The following is a 22,253-nucleotide window of genomic DNA, read 5'->3' on the forward strand; positions in this document are numbered from 1 at the left end:
GCGTGATCCCGGAGTCTCGGATCGAGTCCCGCATCAGGCTCCCTGCATGGAGCCTGCTTCTCCCTCTGCCTGTGTCTCTGCCTCTCTCTCTCTGTGTCTCCCATGAATAAATAAGTAAAATCTTAAAAAAACAAAACAAAACAAAAACATTTTCCATAGCCACTAAGAGTCAACGATAACTCTCTCCCAAAAGGAAGGAAAACACTTGATTTTCTTCCTTATTAACTCATTTATTTAAAATAATCATACAATAATCATACAATAGACAGACTACACCTAAAAATTGTGGAGGCTAAAATTCCTGAATTCTTGTTTGACTTGAGATTTTCATTTAAGAAAAGATGATTGCAGAGCCATTTTCTCTTTACATAACATTTTTAAAATTTAATATTTATTCTCTGCTTATATGCAAAGGAGTTACACTTTAAAAATAGTTCTTCATTATGTGAAAAATGTACTGTTAAAACATGATATAAAAACTTATTGTGAATCTGATTTTACTAAAATAGAACCTGATTTAAGCAAATTAGTACTTTTTACTGGTAAGTGTAAGCAGATTAAAATTTATACATTATAAATTATAAATAAGAGAATCCTATTTACACGAGCAAAAGAAAACTTCATTAGAGTATGAGTACAGTTCAAGTCATACTCTCAATCTATTTTAACCAAATTTCAAAAAATTAAAATTCCAGTATAAATTTGAAAGAACCTTTGCATAGGGTCTTCAAAATCATCAGAGCCAAATTTGACTTGTACTTCCTCATTAATGGAGAATAAAGAAAAGCTAGCTCAAAGCTTCTAAGAACTTTGTAATTCCCTAGATTGTTACACTTGGGTTTGGGGCTTAGGACTACTATTTCAGTGGAGGGATTTAGCAGTGTAAAGGATGGAAATTTTTGGTTGATTAGTCTTCATCTTAATCAGTCCTTATTGGGTTCACACAGAAACCGAGTGGGTACCACACCGGATATAAACATGATTTTTGTTTTATAAATTTAAAAGTGATACTTTGAACAATGTCCTATGTTCATTAAAAATACACATTTCATTTTCTGAAAGGATCTCCAGATTTTGAACTATCAGGCAATTCTCATAACCCCTTGTATTGAAACCATACTATGAATATTTGACCTCATTTCACCAAGACCACAGTCTAAAGGAAAAAAAATTACATAAAGTTAAACCTGCAATTTCTACTTGAAATATTATTAAAGTTGCTTCTGTAATATTTTTTCTGCATTGCTTTACTATTTATTATGCTCAGAATAAAACAGCAATCAGAAAATCAATCTAAAATTATGATGACTTGCCACTTGGCTTCTGCCCATGCTTATCAGGCTTCTGGGGAGACCTATGCAGCGCCAAAGGAAGCTCAGCCCCACACAATGTCTTGTGCAGGGTGATGAGAATGGCACATTGTCTGCCCAGTCTGAACAGAGGTCACAGCAGGGAGAGCATCTGCTAAGATAATGTGAATGAAGGAAACAACTATAATTGCCTCATTAAGAGATCTCTGGCAAAATAATCACAAGAAGAAAGGACTTAGGAAACCACCCTAAAATTAAGTCTACATAAGGAAAATTTGAGGTAGAATAAAAAATGCTTAAGAATTAAGGAAATGTGGGTATTCCATTGGTTTTACTAATGCCCTTAGTCACTAGATAGATGAACGGAAACTTCGATGCAACAGTTCAGTTATTCAACTCCAGCTCTTGCCAGTCATTAGTAGGAAGCAGAAGATGCAAATCCACAGCTGTCTATGATGCAAACAAAGTGAAATAAAGGGTGGTGGGGAATTGTTTACAATGGAGCAAAACATAGGAACTAAGCTTTAAAGTCTGTATTTTGCTATTACAATGAAATACATATTAAAGGAACATTTTAAGAGGGAAAAGTAAAATATAAAAGACCAAAGTAAGAAAGACAAAGGAGAAATTGTCTCTGCTTGACCAATTTACTTTCTTCTATTTTCTACCCCTACCATTTAAAAATAGATTTTTCTTAAGTCAATAGTATATAATTACAACTAAATTCTCAGTTACTTTCAAATTACCAGCAAATCTGGGTGCACGTACATTTTATTCAACATTGTTGATAAACTAGTTATTTTATAGTAAAAGCTAATTTTAAACTCCAATTTAAACTTAAATTAAATCTCCAAACCACACACAAGACTAAAATGTTTTGAAACTGACAAATTATTTCTCCATTTTCTGATATTTTGAGGTTAAGCCTGGTGAACCTAATTTGTACTATCCGGTTAAAATTTATTATTAAATAAACAGAATCTTCAATAAGACTATTAAATTTTTCTGATTCCAACAAAAACAGTAAAATTAGCTTGTTACACACATAAGCCAGGTTTAAAATAAGCAAACTATTTGATGACTTTGATGTTTTGCACCCAAAATGTGCTGGCTAATTTTTCCATTCCATTTACCATTCCGGTCTTTAAACTGCCTTAATCTCCTGCCCTCAGATGTTGACCTTGTAAGAATAGGGGTCAGAGGTCAGAATAGACAGACCTCAAAGGATCTGGACTATCAATTCATGCCTGAGAGATTTCTCTTCCACAATAGGAACCTACTAAACAGCAAATTCCTAAATCTAATCACACAAGTATCAGGGTGAAACAGTTATTTATTGGAATTTGTTGATTTACAGTTTTCAAACATCTCCAGCATCTAAAGTGCATTTTCTTTTTCTTTTGGGAGCAGGTTCTGGGATATAATAAATATAAAAATAAAATCATGGAAGAACTTTTAATGTGAAACAGATAACCTTAATAAAATGGCATCATAAACAAGTAGATTTATTATTTTCAGTAATGCTACGGACGTAGATTTCAAAATGAAAGAAACATACCACTATAATTCCTAACTATAAAGTACCTGAAAAACTTCAAGTTATACCACAAAGAATGAAAGATGCTATACTATATGGCTGAGGTAGGTGGGGGGAGGGGGTGGAAAAGTCACCACTAGTTAGCTTTGAGCTCATCTAAAGGTAAATGAGGGCATTAAATAAATACTTTTTATTTGTAATAAATGAAAATATGCAGTCCTTCAATGAGAAAAGCCAAAAGTAGATTTTAAAAAATCTTATGGCTTCCAAAACCTTTTTGCAAACTTAAAGAATTTGAAATAAAAAAAATTGTGGCCCTGTAAAAATAACTTTACTATCATTTATCTTTACTTTTATTTTTTTAAAAAAGCAAGTTAGCTCTTCCAAGCTGATAACAAATTAACATATATAATGAGTTTCTGTTTATATTCACCTTGGTCTTTCTGACCATAAATGAATGGTAAGTACGTCATAATGTGACATTCTAACACCACTTTAATACTGGAAATGTCAAATTTCATATCAATTTTTTAGTCTACATGAAGGATATCTTAAAACTTACAAGTAAAGTTTTTTTAATATGATCAAATGAAAGGAATTTCCTACATTTCAATGTGAAAAGCAGTAAAACTGAACATAATACTCTTAACCTTCTTTCTAAACAAAATATATTAAAACTTCAACTCAGAGAAAAAACAAAAAGCTTAATCATGTACTAATGCAGTGATGCAAATAAAATATTGCTTGAAATGGAATGAAAGCAGTAGAACATTGGTATTATTTTCTGTTATTTTAAAAATCTCAGGTCAACATTGTTGAAAGGAACTGCATTATAATGAACAGCACTTCTTGGACTGTGTGGTTGGGTCAAAAGATGTGGAAGGTTAAAGAGAACAAAGAAAATAGTCAGGACCCTAGAAAAAATTTAGAATAAAAAAGAGGTAAAAAAACCAGAAACCACAAACAATAAAAGATGAAGCTTATATACGCAATATATACGTTAACCATGTATATATATGCACTTCAAATGTATTTAAGGCCAACATGTATTTTTATTCCTTAATTATTAATGATTAAAATCATTTAACCTTCATAGAAAGATTTCCAGACCATCTGTTTCAGTCCATATCATTTTTACTAATATAACACATTTGTTAATACAAACTAAAATCTTATTACATGAAATATTTAATTCTATATTATAGTCTGAAATAATTATTCCATATAAATTCTAAAAATTAACAATGGCAAATAAAATAATAATTTTACTCTCTTCTCCCATAATTTTACTCTTATAGAAGTTACTTCTTTTACTTCATAGTAAATTAATAAGGCTTTATAAAAAAAAAAGTTATCAAGCGTAGGCCAGATTTTGAGGGGTAAAATAAAGTTTTAAAATTTTGTATTAACTTCATTTTATTAATAAAAGAACTTTATAGGGGTCATTAAATCTCTATTCTTCTGATAATATACATTAAAAATCCCAAAAATAAATTGGAAATTATTTCATTTGAAATTTTTCAAAAACATTTTAAATGTGAGGGTCTTAAAATAAGACAAGGTAACACACTGCTGAATACTGGTAACTGTATACTAAATTCAGCAGAATTTTAAGACAATGAAAAAACTAATCCCACTTTCTTTTGTAAATAGTTTATGTAAAATTAAGATAGAATCCTTAAAATTATTTTATATTTCTTGCCACAAAGACATAAATCTTCACAAAATATGATTCTATCATATATATGAGATATATATATTAAAATTGAACAAATACTTTCTTTTGAGTTATGGAACCAAATTACAAATTTTTAAATGTTAATTCCATGTAATAAAAATTTTATAGTTTTAATTTTTTATTTAGTTCTTTGAAAAGATAAAATGGAAAAGCCATTAGCTAGACATACTAAGAAAAAAGGAGAGAGGACTCAAATAAATGAAACTGGAAATAAAAGAGGAGACATTATAACTGATACCTCAAAAATACAAAGGCTCAAAACAGACTACTATGAACAATTATACCACAACAAACTGGACAACCGAAATGGATAGATTCCTAGAAACACAAAACCTACCAAGATTGAATTATGAAGGAAAAAAATCTGCATACACCAATTACTACTAAGGAGTAATAAAAAATTTCCTTACAAGGAAAAGTCCAGGACTTCATTGCTTCACTGGTAAATCGTACCAAACAGATAAGACTTAATACCAATCCATCTTAAACACTTCAAATATACAGAAGATAAGGGAACACTTCCAAATTCATTTTATGAGCCCAGCATTACCCTGATACTGAAACCAGACAAGGATACTATAAGAAAAGAAAATTACAGGTCAATATCCCTGGTGAATATAAAATGCAAAATCCTCAATAAAATATTAAAAAACTAAAAAAAAGAAAACTGAATTGAATACATTAAAAGAATCATACATTGTTACGAAGTGGGATTTATTCCAGAATTAAAAGAATGGTTTAACATCTACAAATTAAGAAGTGTAATATTATCATATGAAAATGGAGGATAAAAGTCATATGATCATCCAATAGATGTAGAAGAAACATCTGACACAATTCAATATCCATTCATAATAAGAACTGCCAAGAAGTGGGTATAGAGGAAACACCCCAAATAATAAGGGCCATATATAATAAGCCCACAGCTTAATATTATACAGTGGTAAAAAGCTGAAAGTTTTTCCTTCAAGATCATGAGTAACACAAGGATGACCACTCTTACCACTTTCAACATAGTACTAGAACCCCTAGTTAAAGTAGTTACATAAGGAAAAAAAAGGCTTCCAAATCGGAAAGGAAGATGTAAAATTGTCCCCATTTGCAGATGACATGATAAAGAAACCTCAAAAGATCCTACCAAAACACTGTTAGAACTAATAAGCAAATTCAATAAAGCTGCAGAATGCAAAATCAATATACAAAAATCATTTGATTCCTGCATACTAACAATGAACTATCAGGAACAGAAATTAAGAAAACAGTCTCATACACAATTGCATCAAAAAGATTAAAATACCTAGAAATACATTTAACCAAAGAGGTGAAAGATCTATACACTGAAAACCACAAGGCATTAATGAAAAATATTGAGGAAAACACAAATAAATGAAAAGCTATTCTGTGCTCACGGACTGGAATAATTAATACTGTTAAAATGCCCATACCACCCAAAGTGATCTACAGATTCAACGGAATCTTTATTGAAATTTCAATGGCAGTTTTCACAGAAAACAGTACACACATTCCTAAAATTTGAATGGAGCCACAAAAACACTGAATAGCCAAAGCAACCTTGAAGAAGAACAAAGCTGGGAACATCGCATTCTCTGATTTTAAACTGTATTACAAAAGAATAGTAATCAAACAGTATGGTACTGGCATAACGTACCATAAAAACAGACTCATAGGGACACCTGGGTGGCTCAGTGGTTGAGCATCAGCCTTTGGCTCAGGGTGTGATCCTGGGGTCCTGGAATCGAGTCCCCCATTAGGCTCTCCGCAGGGAGCCTGCTTCTCCCTCTGCCTATGTCTCTGCCTTTCTCTGTGTGTCTCTCATGAATAAATAAATAAAATAAAATTAAAAAGACTCAGACCAATGAAACAGAACAGAAAGATCAAAAGTAAACCCACACATTTGGCCAATTAATTTATGACAAAGGAGTTAAGAAAATACAATGGGGAAAGGACAGTCTCTTTACCAAATGGTATTGGGAAAACAGGGCAGTCACTTGCAAAAAAACAAAAAAACAAAGAAGAAACTGGACCACTATCTTACATCATACACAAAAATCAACTCAAAATAGTTTTAAGACTTGAACATGAGGCCTGAAACCACAAAACTCCTAGTAGAAGAAAACCTAAGGTTTAAGCTCTCAGACATCAGTCTTGGCAACGATTTTTTGGTTTTGACAACAAAAGCAAAAATAAACAAATGAAACTAAAAAACTTCTACACGACAAAAGAAACCATTAAACAAATGAAAAGGCAACTTATACAAGGGAAGAAAATATCTGCAAATCATATATCTGATATAAGGCTAATATTCAAAATCTATAAAGAACTCATATGATTCATTAAGCAAACAAACAAATAATCTGATTAAAAGTGGGCAGAGGAACCTAACAGATATTTTTCCAAAGAAAACATACAAATGGCCAACTGGTACACAAAAAGGTGCTAAATATCACCAATCACTAATCAACATCATCAAGTATCACTAATCATTTGACAGGGAAAGTGAAATCAAAAGCACAGTAAAATATCATCTCCCATCTGCCTATAAACAAAAAGACAAGAAATAACAAGTGTTGGGGAGGATGTGGGAAAAAGGGAACTCTTATGCACCGTTGGTAGAAAGGAAGGGAGCCCACATGGAAAGGAGACTCTTATCACTGCTCCTTCTTATTTGTACTTGTACTGCATTGTCCTATATTTATCATGGTTTCTTTTCAACAGTTTTTTAAGTATTTGGGAGGTTTATATTGGAAAGGTTATGTATCCCCCTCCTGGTTCTCTGCACCCAATTGTCCCACTGCTGGTGGCAATGTTAATTAGTTCAACCAAAATGGAAAGCAATATGGAGGTTTTTCAAAAAATTAAAATAAAACTACCATATGATCCAGCAATCCCACTTCCGTGTATATATTCAAAGGAAATGAAATCATTCTCTTAAAGAGATATTGGCCCCCTCTGTGTTCTCTGCAGCACTATTTACAACAGCTAAGACACAGAAACAACCTAAGAGTCTACTAGTAAATGAACAGATAATGAAAATGTGAGATACACACACACACACACACACACACACACACACACACACACACAACTTAATCAGCCATAAAAAAGGAAATCCTGTCATTGGAGACAACTTTAACAGATCTTGAAAGCATCATGCTAGGTAAAATAAGTCAGACAGAGAAAGATAAATGGTGTATCACCTTACTTATATAGGAATCTAAAGAAACTAAACTTGACGCTGAACAGATTGGTGGTTGCCAGAGGTGGGGGTTGGGGCTGGATGAAACAGGTGAAGGTGATCAAAAGGTAGAAACCTGCAGTCACTAAGACAAAGAAGTTCTGACATTTAATGAACAGTGCATGGTGACGAAAGTTAACAATACTGTATTGTATATCTGAAAGTTGCTAATTGTAAATTTCAAAAGTTCTCATCACAAGAAAAACAATTGTAACTATGTGAAAGTGATGGGTACTAACTAAACTTACTGTAATCATTCCCCAATGTATACATGTATGAAATCATGATGTTGAACACCTTAAACTAATACAATATGTCAGTTATATCTCAATCTAACTGAGGGCGGGGAAGGTATAATTCCACTTCTATTCTATTCATGGAAAGACAAAAGTATAGTGATACAGAATAGGTCAGTGGTGGCCAGGGGTTTTAGGTAGAGGAGAAATAACTGCAAAAGATAGAGGGGAAAAAAAAGAGGGTTGGGGGCACCTGAGTGACTCAGTCGATTAAGCATATGACTCTTCCTTCATCTCAGCTCAGGTTTTGATATCAGGGTCATGATTCAAGCCTTGCCTTGGGCTCCACGTCCAACGTGGAGTCTAATTGAAAAAAAAGAGGGAAATTTTGGGAGTGATAGAGTGTTCTGAATCCAGATAATAATGGTAACTACATGAACATAATGTAAAAATTCACAGAAGTGTATACCAAAAGAAAAAAGTGAATTTTAATATATCACAATTTAAAAAATAAAATAAAAACAACTCTCCATGCAAACAAAATACATAGAAATATACCAATGCTTACATTTTAAAATAGAAATTAACTGGAACTCTAGCTTTCTAGTACTTTAGCAAACCAAAGTAATTATTTAATTATTATTTTAAATATTTTGTAGGCTATGAGTTTGCAAGTATCAAAGTACTTGAGTAAGTACTTGAAAGAAGTATTCAAAAATGATGAGGGTGTGTCAAAAGGACACAGAAACAAGCTGGAACTAGTAACAGAATCTAAAAAACTTGAGCATTAAAATAATTATTAAATAACATAATTAATTGATAAAGACAGAAACTCATGATCCATATTGAGATAATAAATAAAAAATGGAAAGTTTGATAAAGATGATGATATTTAGGATGCCTGGGTGGCTCAGTGGTTGAGCTTCTGCCTTCAGCTCAGGTCGTGACCCCAAGGGTCTTGAGATCGAATCCCACATCAGGCTCTCCGCAGGGAGCCTGCTTCTCCCTCTGCCTCTCTCTGTGTCTCTCATGAATAAATGAAGAAAATCTTTAAAAAATATGATATTTACATGGCCTCAAAATATCTCATCACAAATTGCTAATTACGAAAAGAAAAAGTAGTGGGAAAAAAATCAAAATCCTTTGCCATCCGACAGGATACAATGAGAAGAATGCAGCACCACCTCCATGACCTTCTTGTCAAAGATGAACAATCTCAATCTAATCGTAAGGAACCATTAGCTAATTCAGGCTATGATCTGGATTCAATCTGGTGTTTTTCAACTTGTCACTCTAACCCTTATATTGCCTGTTAACTAAAAGTTAGGTTGAGAGAATTTTGTTGGGTTCAAGATACACATTTTTGCATAATACTTCCAATTTATAGAATATATACATGTTGGAGAAACAAGTTTAAAGACACTAGAATGAATCCCTGTTATGGCACACTCTACAAGACAGTTGGTCTAGTCTCTTTAACAAGTTAATGTCATAAAAGTCCTTCCTAACGGATGCACATGTGTAGGGAGGGACTGTTCTAGATCACAACAGACTTAAGACATATAAAACTAACTCAATGCCAGGTTCCTTAATTGCATTCTGATTTGAAAAAAACAACCACAGAAGATAAGTTTTAGACAACTGGGGAAATTTTTAAATGGACCATAGCTACACTAATAAACATGAAAATCTGGTCAAAGCACAATTTTAATCTCATTATTTAAGACTTTCTGCAGAAGTAAATATAATTAATAACCACAGAAGAAATCAAGAAAGTTACCATAGATTTCTCAAGTCTTTTAAGCATTTAGGAAGCACATCAATGCCTTGGAAACTGTTCCAAACATCAGTTAACAGTGCCATATCCTGCTTTCTCATTGTTTCAGTTTCTGTAACAGAAGTCTCTGTGCTTATTTGTTTATTTAACTGCAATTTGTTTCTACTATTTTACAAAAATCGTGGCACATGGACAACCAGAACTGCTAATCTTACAACAAAAATTATAAACATCCTTGGAATGTTTGATCATACATGGAAAACATTAGCATGTTTCATCATCAGTTGGAAATCATTAGATACCAAATTGTGTAAAGGCTTTAATCACAGTTAAGACACACAACAAACATCGACTGTGGAAGCAGTAATTCACCCTCTGATGACCACCAACTTCTATTTTCTCATTCTTTCTAGCACCCCAACTACACCAATTCTAGCACCCCACCTGTAACCCACACCCCATGAGCCTGCCACTTTTTCAATGACTTCACTCCTTACCTAGTTTATACTGTATAATCCACATTATAACTGCTCCCTTGTACACACTGTCAGTACCCGTGTCTCCCTTTGTCATTCTCAACTAGGAAACCAACTTATTAAATCCATCGTTCTGCCTATTTCACAGCTGTAGCCATGAAGTCACCAGTCGCTGGAGAAAAAACACAATCATACTGAGTGACGTTACTTTAAATCCATGTCCACTAATCTTCAATGGGTTGTGGTATTGCCTATAATTTCACTTTTTTCTCTATAATGCATTCACAATTTTCCTATTTCAATTTTTTATCTTTTTTATTATTTTTAAAAGATTTTATTTATTTATTCATGTGAGACACACAGAGAGAGGCAGAGACACAGGCAGAGGGAGAAAATAGGCTCCATTCAGGGAGCCTGATGTGGGACTCGATCCCCAGATTCCAGGATCGCACCCTGGGCCAAGGCAGGCGCTCAACTGCTGAGCCACCCAGGCGTCCCCTGTTTCAATTTTTTAAAAAAGATTTATGTATTTATTTGAGAGAGAGAGAGAGAGAGAGAGAGAGAGAAAGCACATGCATGAATGAGTGGGGGGAGAGGCAGAGGGAGAGAATCTTTAAGTAGACTCCCCGCTGAGTGTGGAGCCTGACACAGGACTCGATCTCATGACCCATGAGATCATGACCTGAGCCTAAACCAAGAGTTAGACACTTAATGGACTGAGACACCCAGGCGCCCCCTAATCTCCTATTTTATACCTTCTTTCTTTGTAAATCTCCAAACCTCCTCTTCTACCATCCCTCTCCAGTTGATGACCTTGCTTGAAATTTCACTAAGAAAACTGGATAAAAAGCTCAGAAATCTCACCTTATTTTATTCTTGTACTACTCACCTGTATCTGTACCTGTGCGCTGTGTCTTACCTCTACTTCTGAAGAAATGAACTATCCGTGCTTGCAAGGCTAGTTGTCTCCATTATGCTTTATACCCCGAACCTCACTCTGATTTTCAACAAGGAAAATCACTCCAACGATTGACCTCCTCTTTCCTGAATGTTCAATCTTCTCCTTTCTACTGGACCATTCTCACTGACACATAAACATGCTATAAGTTCTATGCCTCAGCTGTTGCTTGATTTTTCTGCTATCATTTACAGGGAAACTCCCCAAACTGTCTAAATTTGCTGTCTCCACTTCCTCTCCTCTCCTCTCCTTTTTTTTTTTTTTTTACGATAGTCACACACACACACAGAGAGAGAAGAGGCAGAGACACAGGCAGAGGGAGAAGCAGGCTCCATGCACGGGGAGCCCAACGTGGGACTCGATCCCGGGTCTCCAGGATGGCGCCCTGAGCCAAAGGCAGGCGCCAAACTGCTGCGCCACCCAGGGATCCCCTCTCCTTTCCTTCTATTGAACACAACCAGCTTAGACTTTCACTCCCAACAGTCCACTGAATCTGACCTTGTCAACTTCATCAGTGATTTCCTTGTTGCTAAATGCTCAAGTCTTGGTGGTTATCTTAATCATTTCACCGTCAACACCATTTCACACACGCGAGTCCCTCTCCTTCTTGAAATACTTCTCTCCTTGACTTATGAGACAAAACCCTTTTCATTTTCCTCCTATTTCCCTCCTTCTAACTTAATGCCCTTTGCTTCTACTCTCCTGATTACTGGGTGCTGGAATGTGCTACAGTTTAGTGGTCTTCTCTTTTCCACGTATACTCACTCTGACGGTGATCTCATTCAGTGTTAAGGCTGTAAATACCACCTTTCTGCTGAATATTGCCAAGTCTTTTTATAGAGCCTTGGAACTCCATACTCCTGCATCCACTTGCCTAATCTATTTTTCCAATAACGTCTATTATAAATCTCCACCTGCATATATCTGAGACCATACTTCTAATTTCCTGCTCCTTCTCTAGTCTTTTCCCTCTTGGTAAATGGTCTCTTCATCTTTCTGACTGCTCAAGCCAAACAAACCTTGGAGTCATCCTGAATATTTCACTTTCTCTCAGAGTCCACATCTGATCCAAAAGTAAATCCTATTTCCCCTACCTTCACGATGTCGGGATTTTTGTTCCTCACTTCTACTGCTACCATCCCAATCTGAACCACCATTGTCGTTTTTCTGCTTTAATGGAACCACCTCTCAGTGATTCTCAGCTTCCATTCTTACCCCCTGTCTCTTTGCGTTGTCACCGCAAAACTGCCAGTATGACACTTTTTTAAAAAAAGATTTATTTGAGGGAGGGAGAGAGAGAGTGCACGCAAGCATGGGTGGAGGGCCAGAAGGAGATGGAGAGAGAGAATCTCAAGCAGACTGCTGAGCATGCAGCCCAAAGGTGGGGCATGATGGCCCAACCCTGAGATCATGACCTGAGCCAAAAACAAGAGTCAGATGCTTAACCGACTGAGTCATTCAGCTTCCCCTAGATAGATATATGATTAATTTTGCAGGTTGGAAAGCCAAATAGCAATCAAGTCGGAGAGCATTAAGGAGATAGAGACAGACTTGTTTGTATACAAATTCATGATTTTAAAACTTTTAAAAGTCACTATAATTAAAGCTAAATTTTATTTCACAAGCTGAAAAAATATTTATTTGAGGCAAAAGGTTAACATCATAAATACATAAAGACAATGTGAGAAAACTGAAAATCCATATTGGTCTTTGCTCCTGGTTCCTGACATGGAGTTCCTAAAACCATTGTTACTTCCTAAGTGATAAAACCATTAGGATCATCTCTTGTTCTAACACTGGTATTGGACCTCTGTTCTTGACAGAGGGCTCTTGCAACCCCTGTTAATATCCTGGGTGATAGGGGTGAGTGTCTTTCATTCTAAGGGAATTCTGGGTGGGCTCCTAGGTAAAGGCTGCTCACCAGAAAGACCAAAGCATGATTTGAAGCTTGGAATTTTCTGTCCTGCTCCCATTTTTTTAAGGGGAAGAAAGGTTGAAAATGAAGTTACTGATTAATCATACCTACATGAGCAAGTCTCCATAAAATCCTAAGAGTGAGGAGTTCCGAAGCCTTCAAAATGGGAGACTGATCACCCCAACTCCACCTCGACAGAAGCTCCTACACTCAGAGCCTCCCAGACCTCATCCTCTGTATATCCTCTTCATCTGTATCTTTTATCATATCCTTTAATGAACTGGTAAACCTAAGAGTTTCCCTCAGTTCTGTGAGTCACTCTAGCAAATTAACCAAGACTGAGGATGATATGGGAACCTCTGATTTATAGCCAATCAAACAAAAGTTGGCAACCTTGGAACCCACTTCTTGCAACTGTCATCTAAAGTGTGTGGAGGGATACAGTCTTGTGGGACTTAGCCCTTAACTGGTGGGGTCTGACTCTGTCTCCAGATAGATGGTCCCAGGATCGAATTCAATTGTAGGACATCCAGCTGGTGTTGTGGAGAACTGTTTTGTGTGGGGGTAAAATTTCCACACACTTGGTATCAGAAATGAAGTGCCATGTAATAATAAAGGAGACACACAAGAGAAAAAGATAGTAGGGAAGAACTAGGTTTTTCATAGTAGGAAAAAAGAAAACAGAGTTTTTCCTAAACAGAGAACTTACAAACCAATAATAACAAATGAACGCCTCATTAATCATATGAGCAAAGGACAGAAAACATATAATTCACAGAAGAAAAAAAGGAAAATTGACATAAAAATATACTTAACCTCAAATATATATATATATAACCTCTAATCTAATCAAAGGACACAAAGGAAAAGAATGAGCTGTATCTCTTAACCTATATAATTGGAAAAGATTTTTTTTTTATTTTTTTATTTGAGAGAGAAAGCAACCGTATTGGGGGGAGGGAAAGCAGAGCGAGACGGAGAGAGAATCTCTAAGCAGACTCCCCACTGAGTCCAGACCTGATGTGGGGGTCAATCTCATGACCTTGAGATCATGACCTGAGCCAAAATCAAGAGCCAGATACCGAAATGACTGAGCCACCCAGGAACCCCAGAAAAAAATTTTTAAATGACATCATTCAGGGGTGCCTGGCTAGCTCAGTTGGTAGAGTATGTGACTCAATCTCAGAGTTGTAAGTTTAAGCCCCATATTGGGTATGGAGCCTACATTTTAAAAAATTCGGGGGCACCTGGGTGGCTCAATCAGTTAAACATCTGCCTTCGGCTCAGGTCATGATCTCAAGGTCCTGGGATTGAGCCTCTCATTGCACACTTGCTCAATAGGAAATCTGCTTCTTCCTCTGCCTCTCCCTCTGTCCCTTCCCCCTACTAGTGATTTTTCTCTTTCAAATAAAAAAATAAAATCTGAAAAATAAAATAATTCTTAAAAATTGAAGAAAAATTTAAAAATATTTCTTTAAGGGGTGCCCCTGGCTGGCTAGGTCGGCAGAGACTGTGACTCTTGATCTCAGGATTTTAAGTCTGAACCCTATGTTGAGTGTAGAGATTGATTAAAAAAATAATAAAAATCTTAAAAAATAAAATAAAATGACATCATTCCATGAGCAGTCTCATTTTTATTTTTATTTTATTTTATTTTTTTAGCAGTCTCATTTTTAAAGGAGTTTTATATTGGCCCTAATCATTTCTGGAAAGCAGTCTGGAAACAGACATCAAAAATTTTTAAATGCCTTATATTTGATCCAGATTTTTCAATATTAGGCATTTATCCCGAGGATATAAACAATTTTTCAAAAATGTACATATAAGGATTCCCACTGTGGCACTACTGATAAGGTCAAAATAGTCAAAATAGCTTAAATTTAACAAATTACTTTAGCCTTGCATAAATTCTGGTACGTTCAAAAAATAAATAAATTCTGGTCTATTCACACAGTGGGAATTTATATAGGCGCTAATGACGGATATGAAATGTTCTTGATCTACTGTTAAATGGGAAAAAAAAGCAAGTTTCAAAAATACTGCATATATATTATGATTCCTACCTCTAGTTAGGGTTTCAAGTGATTTTTTTCAGACTTCCTTATAATTTTTTATTATAAGATAACATGAGTTATCTTTTAAAAAGATAATATGAGTTCTCTTTTAAAAACAAACAGAACAGGGACGCCTGGGTGGCTCAGCGGTTTGGCGCCTGCCTACAGCCCAGAGCGTGATCCTCAAGTCCCAGGATCAAGTCCCACATTGGGCTCCCTGCATGGAGCCTGCTTCTCCCTCTGCCTGTGTCTCTGCCTCTCTCTCTCTCTCTCTCCCTCCCTCCCTCTCTCTCTGTGTTCTCTCACGAAAAAATAAAATCTTAAAAATAAAAAACAGACAAAACAATAAAGGTATTTTCATTTGAAAAAACAGATGAGGCATTAAGACATACACAGAGGGATAGCACTGTCTGTTGGAAATCTCAACTTCTCATTTGTGATCTCAGAACAATCTGGTGGGAAATAGTGCAGAGTTCAAATTGCAATATAGCCTATATTCCTAATAAAGTTTATTCAACTTCACAATGGTGGCATTTTATTTGCTTTGACTAGACTATATTAAATCCAATAACATAATAAAAAGGCAAACACATTTTCAGATTTTTTTTTCCAAATACAATAAACTCACAAACTAACAAAGTAAAATGATTACCTATCTCCCTTTGGTTTTCTTTTTTGTAGTGTCTTCCCTTTGGGTCTTCTTTCACTTCCTAAGCAGGGGCTCCCACCAGGTCCGGTTACCCGTATTGATTCAAGGCCTTTGGAAGATTTTTTAAATGTGAATTCTACTGGTTCTCCTTCTTTTAGGCTTCTAAATCCTTCCATGAATAATTTGCTCTATAAAGAGTAGGGGAGGGAGGGAGAGAGAAAGAGAGATCATGATCATCAACACTTCACAAATTTTCTTTATGATTTTAAAATTAACATGGCAAGATACTCACTATTCTACATTATAAAGTCTTTTTTTTTACATCCAGTAAAAGTTATACCATTTTCAAGGTTCCTGTCGCAATGGGAGATAAGCTAACCATTTTTAAAGGCAATTTGGCAATATTTATGAAAACTTTAATGTGCATATTATTTAACCCAGCAATTCCACTTCAAGGAATTGCTACAGACATATACACAAAAGTTCAAAAATAAAAGCAACAGAAGACCTTTATCAAAATTCACTACAGCACCATCTTAAAAAAAATTACAACTACCCTAATGTCTGTCACTAGGAAACCGATGACACAAATTACAGTACAGCTATATAATGTAATATTATTGAGCCATTAAAAGAAGATCTTGCTGTTTGTGACATAGATATATCTAGAGGGTATTATCCTAAGTGAAATGAGTCAAACAGAAAAGGAGAAAACCATATGACTTCACTAATATGTGGAATCTAGAAAACAAAACAAAGCAGAAACAGATCCACAAATTCTGAGAACAAACTGAAGGTTGGAGCAAAATGGGTGAAAGGCAGTGAGCGGTACACACTTGCAGTTATGGAAAGAATAAATCACAAGGATGAAAAGTCATAGGGAATACAGTCAATGATAGTTTAATAGCCTTGTACAGTAACAGATGGTAGCTACACTTGTGGTGAGCACAGCGTAATGCATAAACTTGTTGAATCACTACATTATGTACCTGAAGCTAATGTAGCATGTAGGTCAACAAGGCTTCAATAAAAAAAAAAAAAAATTTAAAGATCTTCATGTATTAATGTGAAAAATAAACATGTAATATCGTTGAATAAAAATGTACAGGGTAAAGAACAGCATGTCTACCATAATGCCATCTAAGTAAATAAGTTTTCAAAAGATACGTTTGTTTATAAAGAGATGGGGTTTGGCATAACTGACAGCAAATCATAAACAGTCATTTCCTCCAGTCCTTTTTTGGGGGAAAGTGGGGAAACTTGTTGTTATACACATTATAATTTGAAAGGAAACAGATTTTATAATTTGAAAGATGGTTGATTTTTGTGGGGGGGAAAAAGTTTCCTGATTGCAAAAGTGTAACCTCAGTTACAAATATTAAATGGCTCTTCTGACCTAACATCAAAGCCAATGTGCCAATTCAAAATATACTAAAAATAATTAAATCATTAGTTTTATTTCTTGAAACACCTCTGTGTATTTTATGGGCCTAATTTGGAGTATTGTGTAATTTTCAAAGACTTTTATGAATTTTGGGGCTAAAGGAAGCAAAACTAAATATGGTGGGAGCCCTTAGGTCAAGTCCATTCTTTTAAGTAAACAGCTATGCAGTATCCAATGAAGCATTTCATCTCATTTCTGCTTATCTCTAAATGTAAAGGATTGGAGTTTCCCCACATGTGTTCTATGAAACAATGATTCTGAGAAAGACTCCATGAAAAAAGGATTTTGTGGTCAAATAAGTTTGTGAAATGTTCTATCTTGCTTCTCCTTAGTTGAGTCACATTAACATATTAAAGTCTCTGAGATTCTATCTCTCCTCTCCACCACCTAAATAAAATTCTTATTTGACTTTATTTAACCCAGCAATTTCCTAACCAAATTGATCCCAGAGCCCTTTCCTTATGACTACAGCTGACAAACACACTTAGGGAAATACTGGACCAGAAAGTCTTTATTCCTCCCAAGCCCATGACTCTAAAGGCAGCTGAATAACTACCTACAATCTAATAATTACATGGAAAAAATAAAAACAACACTTCAAAATTCAAGGCAAAAGGAGACTATTCGTGGTGAAAGTAATATGACACATGAAAACAGGGTTTTTAACCAACCATCTGATACTTCAAAGATTTTTTTTTTTTTTAAATTCATGACAGACAGAGAGAGAGAGAGGCAGAGACACAGGCAGTGAGAGAAGCAGGCTCCACGCAGGGAGCCTGACGTGGGACTCGATCCCAGGACTCCGGGATCACACCCTGAGCCAAAGGCAGCTGCTCAAACACTGAGCCACCCAGGGATCCCTCATCTGATGTTTCAAAATCCGTCAAGTGGAAGTCTGCAATTTGGCAGCACCATTTTTGCTGTCTGGTGCTATGCAGAAGTCAGGAGAAAAAAAATCACAACTGCTTATTCTCTTCAAAAATTTTTGTTTTTACAGCTTTATTTAGTACTTTAAAATCTTTATTTTTTCTCCTAAGCTTTTTCCTAATTATAAATGGTTCTTTTTGCTTTCACTTCCTTTCTCTCACTCCCTACTCAAGAAAGTGCAGATTACCATATCAGGTGAAGGGGAGCATACATGGGTCAACTATAACAATTAAGAGAATGAAGGGACAAGCAGTTTTAATTAGAGCTATCATACGTTTATATATTTTGTTGTGTAATAAAAATTCTTCACGTATTTCCTCACAGTTCCTAGTATATGAGTGTACTACATTTTCTTTTTTTTTTTTGTACTTCATTTTCTATTGCTACAATTTTTGATAGTTATTATTTATAAGTGAATTGCTTCTCCAAATCTAAAGTAAAATTTTACTTTTATGGACCACTAAGTTGTGGCTATTCCGTGTGGTATTCTTAAAGAATATTTTTAAAAATTCTATCCTATATTATTCCTTCCCCAAATTAGGACACAAGGCCATTTAGACTCATACTAACTGACACGCATTATTGACAAGAAACAATAATATCTGTAAGAAATTATAGTGGTTTTTCAAGAAACAGGTAAGGATTCACAGAGAATATTGTACCTCTTTTACTGCATCAAAAATGTCACTACATAAGTGGGAAAGATTTATTGAAAGACCAGGAATTCTATTATTATCCCTTCACAAAAATCAACTTCACTCCTTGACTCGACAATTTTTATTAAAGTTACCTCCATTATTTCCAGTCACAATTCTTAGTTATAAGAATTCATATTTCAATGAATTCTTAGTTTCAATTCTTATTGAAAGTTTTCAATTCTTAGTTATACCCAAACCATTCACTGAACCTTGTGAATTCTGATTTCATAATCTCTATGTCATCTGCCTCAACCATTTCATTGGATTGCCACTGCCCTACCTCAGACCCTATCTATCTCCTACCTGGATGATCATATTGGTTTCTTCGTTGATATTTCAGCATCAATTCTGTTCCTTAGTCCATGGCATCTTCCATATCTACACATTCTCTCAGAATAATCTTACCCTACTGGTCTCTGTAGGTTGAGACCATTCATAATCTTACTTCTAAGTTATACTTTCCACTTCTTTTCTCATCACTGAAACACAATTCCTCCATTAATAAACTGACTGACTGTACTTCCCTGAACACACTGTTTTCTCATCTCTGCACTCAAGCTTAGGTTGGTAGGTACGCATACTCCTAGTCAGAGTTGTCTATCAAACTCTTACTGAAGACTCCAGACACAGTTCAAATGATGCTTTATGTAGTCATCCTCAATTGTTGTCAAGATGTAAATTCTCTCTTCTTTCACTTAACTGATTTTTCTGTTTGGTTTTCACAATATACTGCTGTGTGATGCAGATCCTTATATATGCCTTACTTCTTTTTTTTTTTTTTTTTAATGCCTTACTTCTTATATGCTTTTTTGGCTTTATCGTTTCCTGAAGGCCAGGGATTTTGATATATATCTTAGTATTTCCCAAAGGCCTTAGCAAAATACCTGTAAATAGATATTATTCAGTATGTACTTAAAAGAATTATAGACTTAGGGGATCCCTGGGTGGCTCAGCGGTTCAGCGCCTGCCTTTGGCCCAGGGCACGATCCTGGAGTCCCGGGATCAAGTCCCACGTCGGGCTCCCGGCATGGAGCCTGCTTCTCCCTCTGCCTATGTCTCTGCCTCTCTCTCTCTCTCTCTCTCTCTCTATCATAAATAAATAAATAAATCTTTAAAAAAAAAAAGAATTATAGACTTAGCAACAGTAAGATCCTGAAGGGTTACTAAGTCCAACTCCCACTTGAAAAAAATAATAAGGTTAACTGAACTTGAAGGAGTTAAGTGAATTGCTCATGCAAAGTCTAATTTTTCAGCTACTTCTACTAAATAAAATGAATTCTCGTGTTTTCAGCGTCAAGGTGATACTCTGTATGGTACATGTGGAATAAAATGCTTATAGGATTACAATGTTTCATGGTAATAGCTTTATTCTCTAACTCCATTCCTTGCTCTTCCCTCTTCTACTAATATTCTCTAATCATCCTCAATGAGGTGCCATATGATCCATCAAATTCTCCCTGTGGTGAACCAAGAATGCAGATTTACGTTGATTTTTGCTTAATGTACACACAGGATCTTCATAAGGCAAGACTTTGGTGTTTGGGCTTATATTGTCATCTGTGACATTTGTTTGGACAAAATAGAAATCTATTCTCTATAGGAGAGAATCATAGTTAATCAATGAATAAATGAACAAAGGAACGAAGAAGCACTTAGAAGAAGCTGCTGACATGCCTACTAAGGTTTCAGGCGTTCACAGTAAGTACAGGCCAGTTTTAAATGTGTTCATATTAAGTTAACTTATCTAACACTTTTCGTTCTTATTCTTCTTCCTCTAATCAAATAAGGTTCCCTTTTCTCCCACTTCCCTTTATTCCATATTTTTTAATTCATTATGGCCTAAATTTATTTCAGAATTAGAAAAATACTGGCTGTCAATTTCCTGGCTATACTCCCTTTTCCTCCTCCCAATCGTTTGTCTCCATATTACTGCTATTTTTTGCAAGTCATGGGACAGTTGGTCCAACTGCTATACTTTATTTGTCAAGTACTTCTATCCAACCTTCCAGTTAGTAATAGGATTACTTATCTCTCTTGGCACATGCTATTTCTTTCCAACTAGACTGGGAAGGCCCTGAAGTGTTGCTATAGTTTTATGTTCGGTTCTTGTCAGAAGAAAAAGTATATTTTCTTTTCTCTAGAAAGCTTAAGCTGACTTCCAGTTCAAGATGGCAGGCTGAACAAACACGCATCTCATGTTCTTTAAAAGCCATCAAAAGTTACTAAAACTTTAAAAGGAAATAGATTAGCAAGAAAAAAGATATAGGAGGGGTACTATTAGGGTACCTAGGTGGCTCAGTCAGTTAAGTGTCTGACTCTTAATTTTGGCTCAGGTCATGATCTCTGGGTTGTGAGATCAAGCCCTGTGTTGGACTCTACACTGGGTCTGGAACCTGCTTAACATTCTCTGTCCTCCTCCCTCTACCCCCACCTTAAAAAAAAAAAAAGACTCTCTTCCTCTGCCCCACCCCCAATAAAGAGGGGTGCCATCAACAGACAGCAGAATTCAAGAAATTTCTGGAACTTAGAGAGCTGACTGGGGTTCCAGGCTGGCTCAGTCAGAAGAAAATGTGACTCTTGATCTCAGTTGTGAATTTGAATCCCACATTGGGTGTAGACATTACTAAAAACAACAAACTAAAAAAAAAAAAAAAGAAGAGAGATGGCTTATTAATTAAATTTAAAGAGCCACACACTAAAAAAAACTAATAAAAGAGGCTACGACAGAAGTACAAACCAAAATTCCTAACAGAACCCAGAGAGACTGTGTTGAGACTCAACATGTACAATGAAGAGCAAGAGAGGAGGGCTTGAAACCAAAGGGATGAATGGAAAGTTTGTAAATGGACTAGATACCCATTTTATCCTTCCATACTTATTCCCACCTACACATGTGAAAACAGCCAAATATTACTCCAATACAAATATTGTAAGACTGTTCTTAAGACACTGAAGGAAATATCTAGGCAACTGGTGAAATAATGGATCCTACACACAAATCCTTATTTATTCTGGCAATTTAGAGTCTGTTGGTACAAGTGATGTCTCTCTACCCATTCAACCTTTAATCATTCTTATCTTTCATTCTTATTCCTCATTCATATATCTGCAGGGTCAACCAAGAATCACAAAACATTCAGCATAGTAAGGAAAGATCAAGATAAATGAGGAAACAAAAGAAATTTCATGCACCATCTAATTAGTATCTCCAGAGATATCTGAAACAACATAATATCAATAAAACAAAACAACCACAACTAGAAAACTAAAAAGCACTC

The 22,253-nt window shown here is 35.3% G+C and overlaps 1 protein-coding gene across 1 annotated transcript in view; it reads right to left on the reverse strand.

Annotated features, from left to right (window-relative positions):
* The window catches only part of LIN28B (lin-28 homolog B), a 115,854-nt gene that overhangs the window by 40,847 nt on the left and 52,754 nt on the right, over positions 1-22,253 (reverse strand). The window contains exon 3 of the mRNA XM_041736976.1: positions 15,910-16,094. Within this exon, the coding sequence (XP_041592910.1) occupies positions 15,910-16,094 (185 nt within the window). The remainder of the gene's footprint in view (positions 1-15,909; positions 16,095-22,253) is intronic.

Source organism: Vulpes lagopus, chromosome 1 (genome assembly GCF_018345385.1).
Source record: "Vulpes lagopus strain Blue_001 chromosome 1, ASM1834538v1, whole genome shotgun sequence".
NCBI lineage: Eukaryota > Metazoa > Chordata > Mammalia > Carnivora > Canidae > Vulpes > Vulpes lagopus.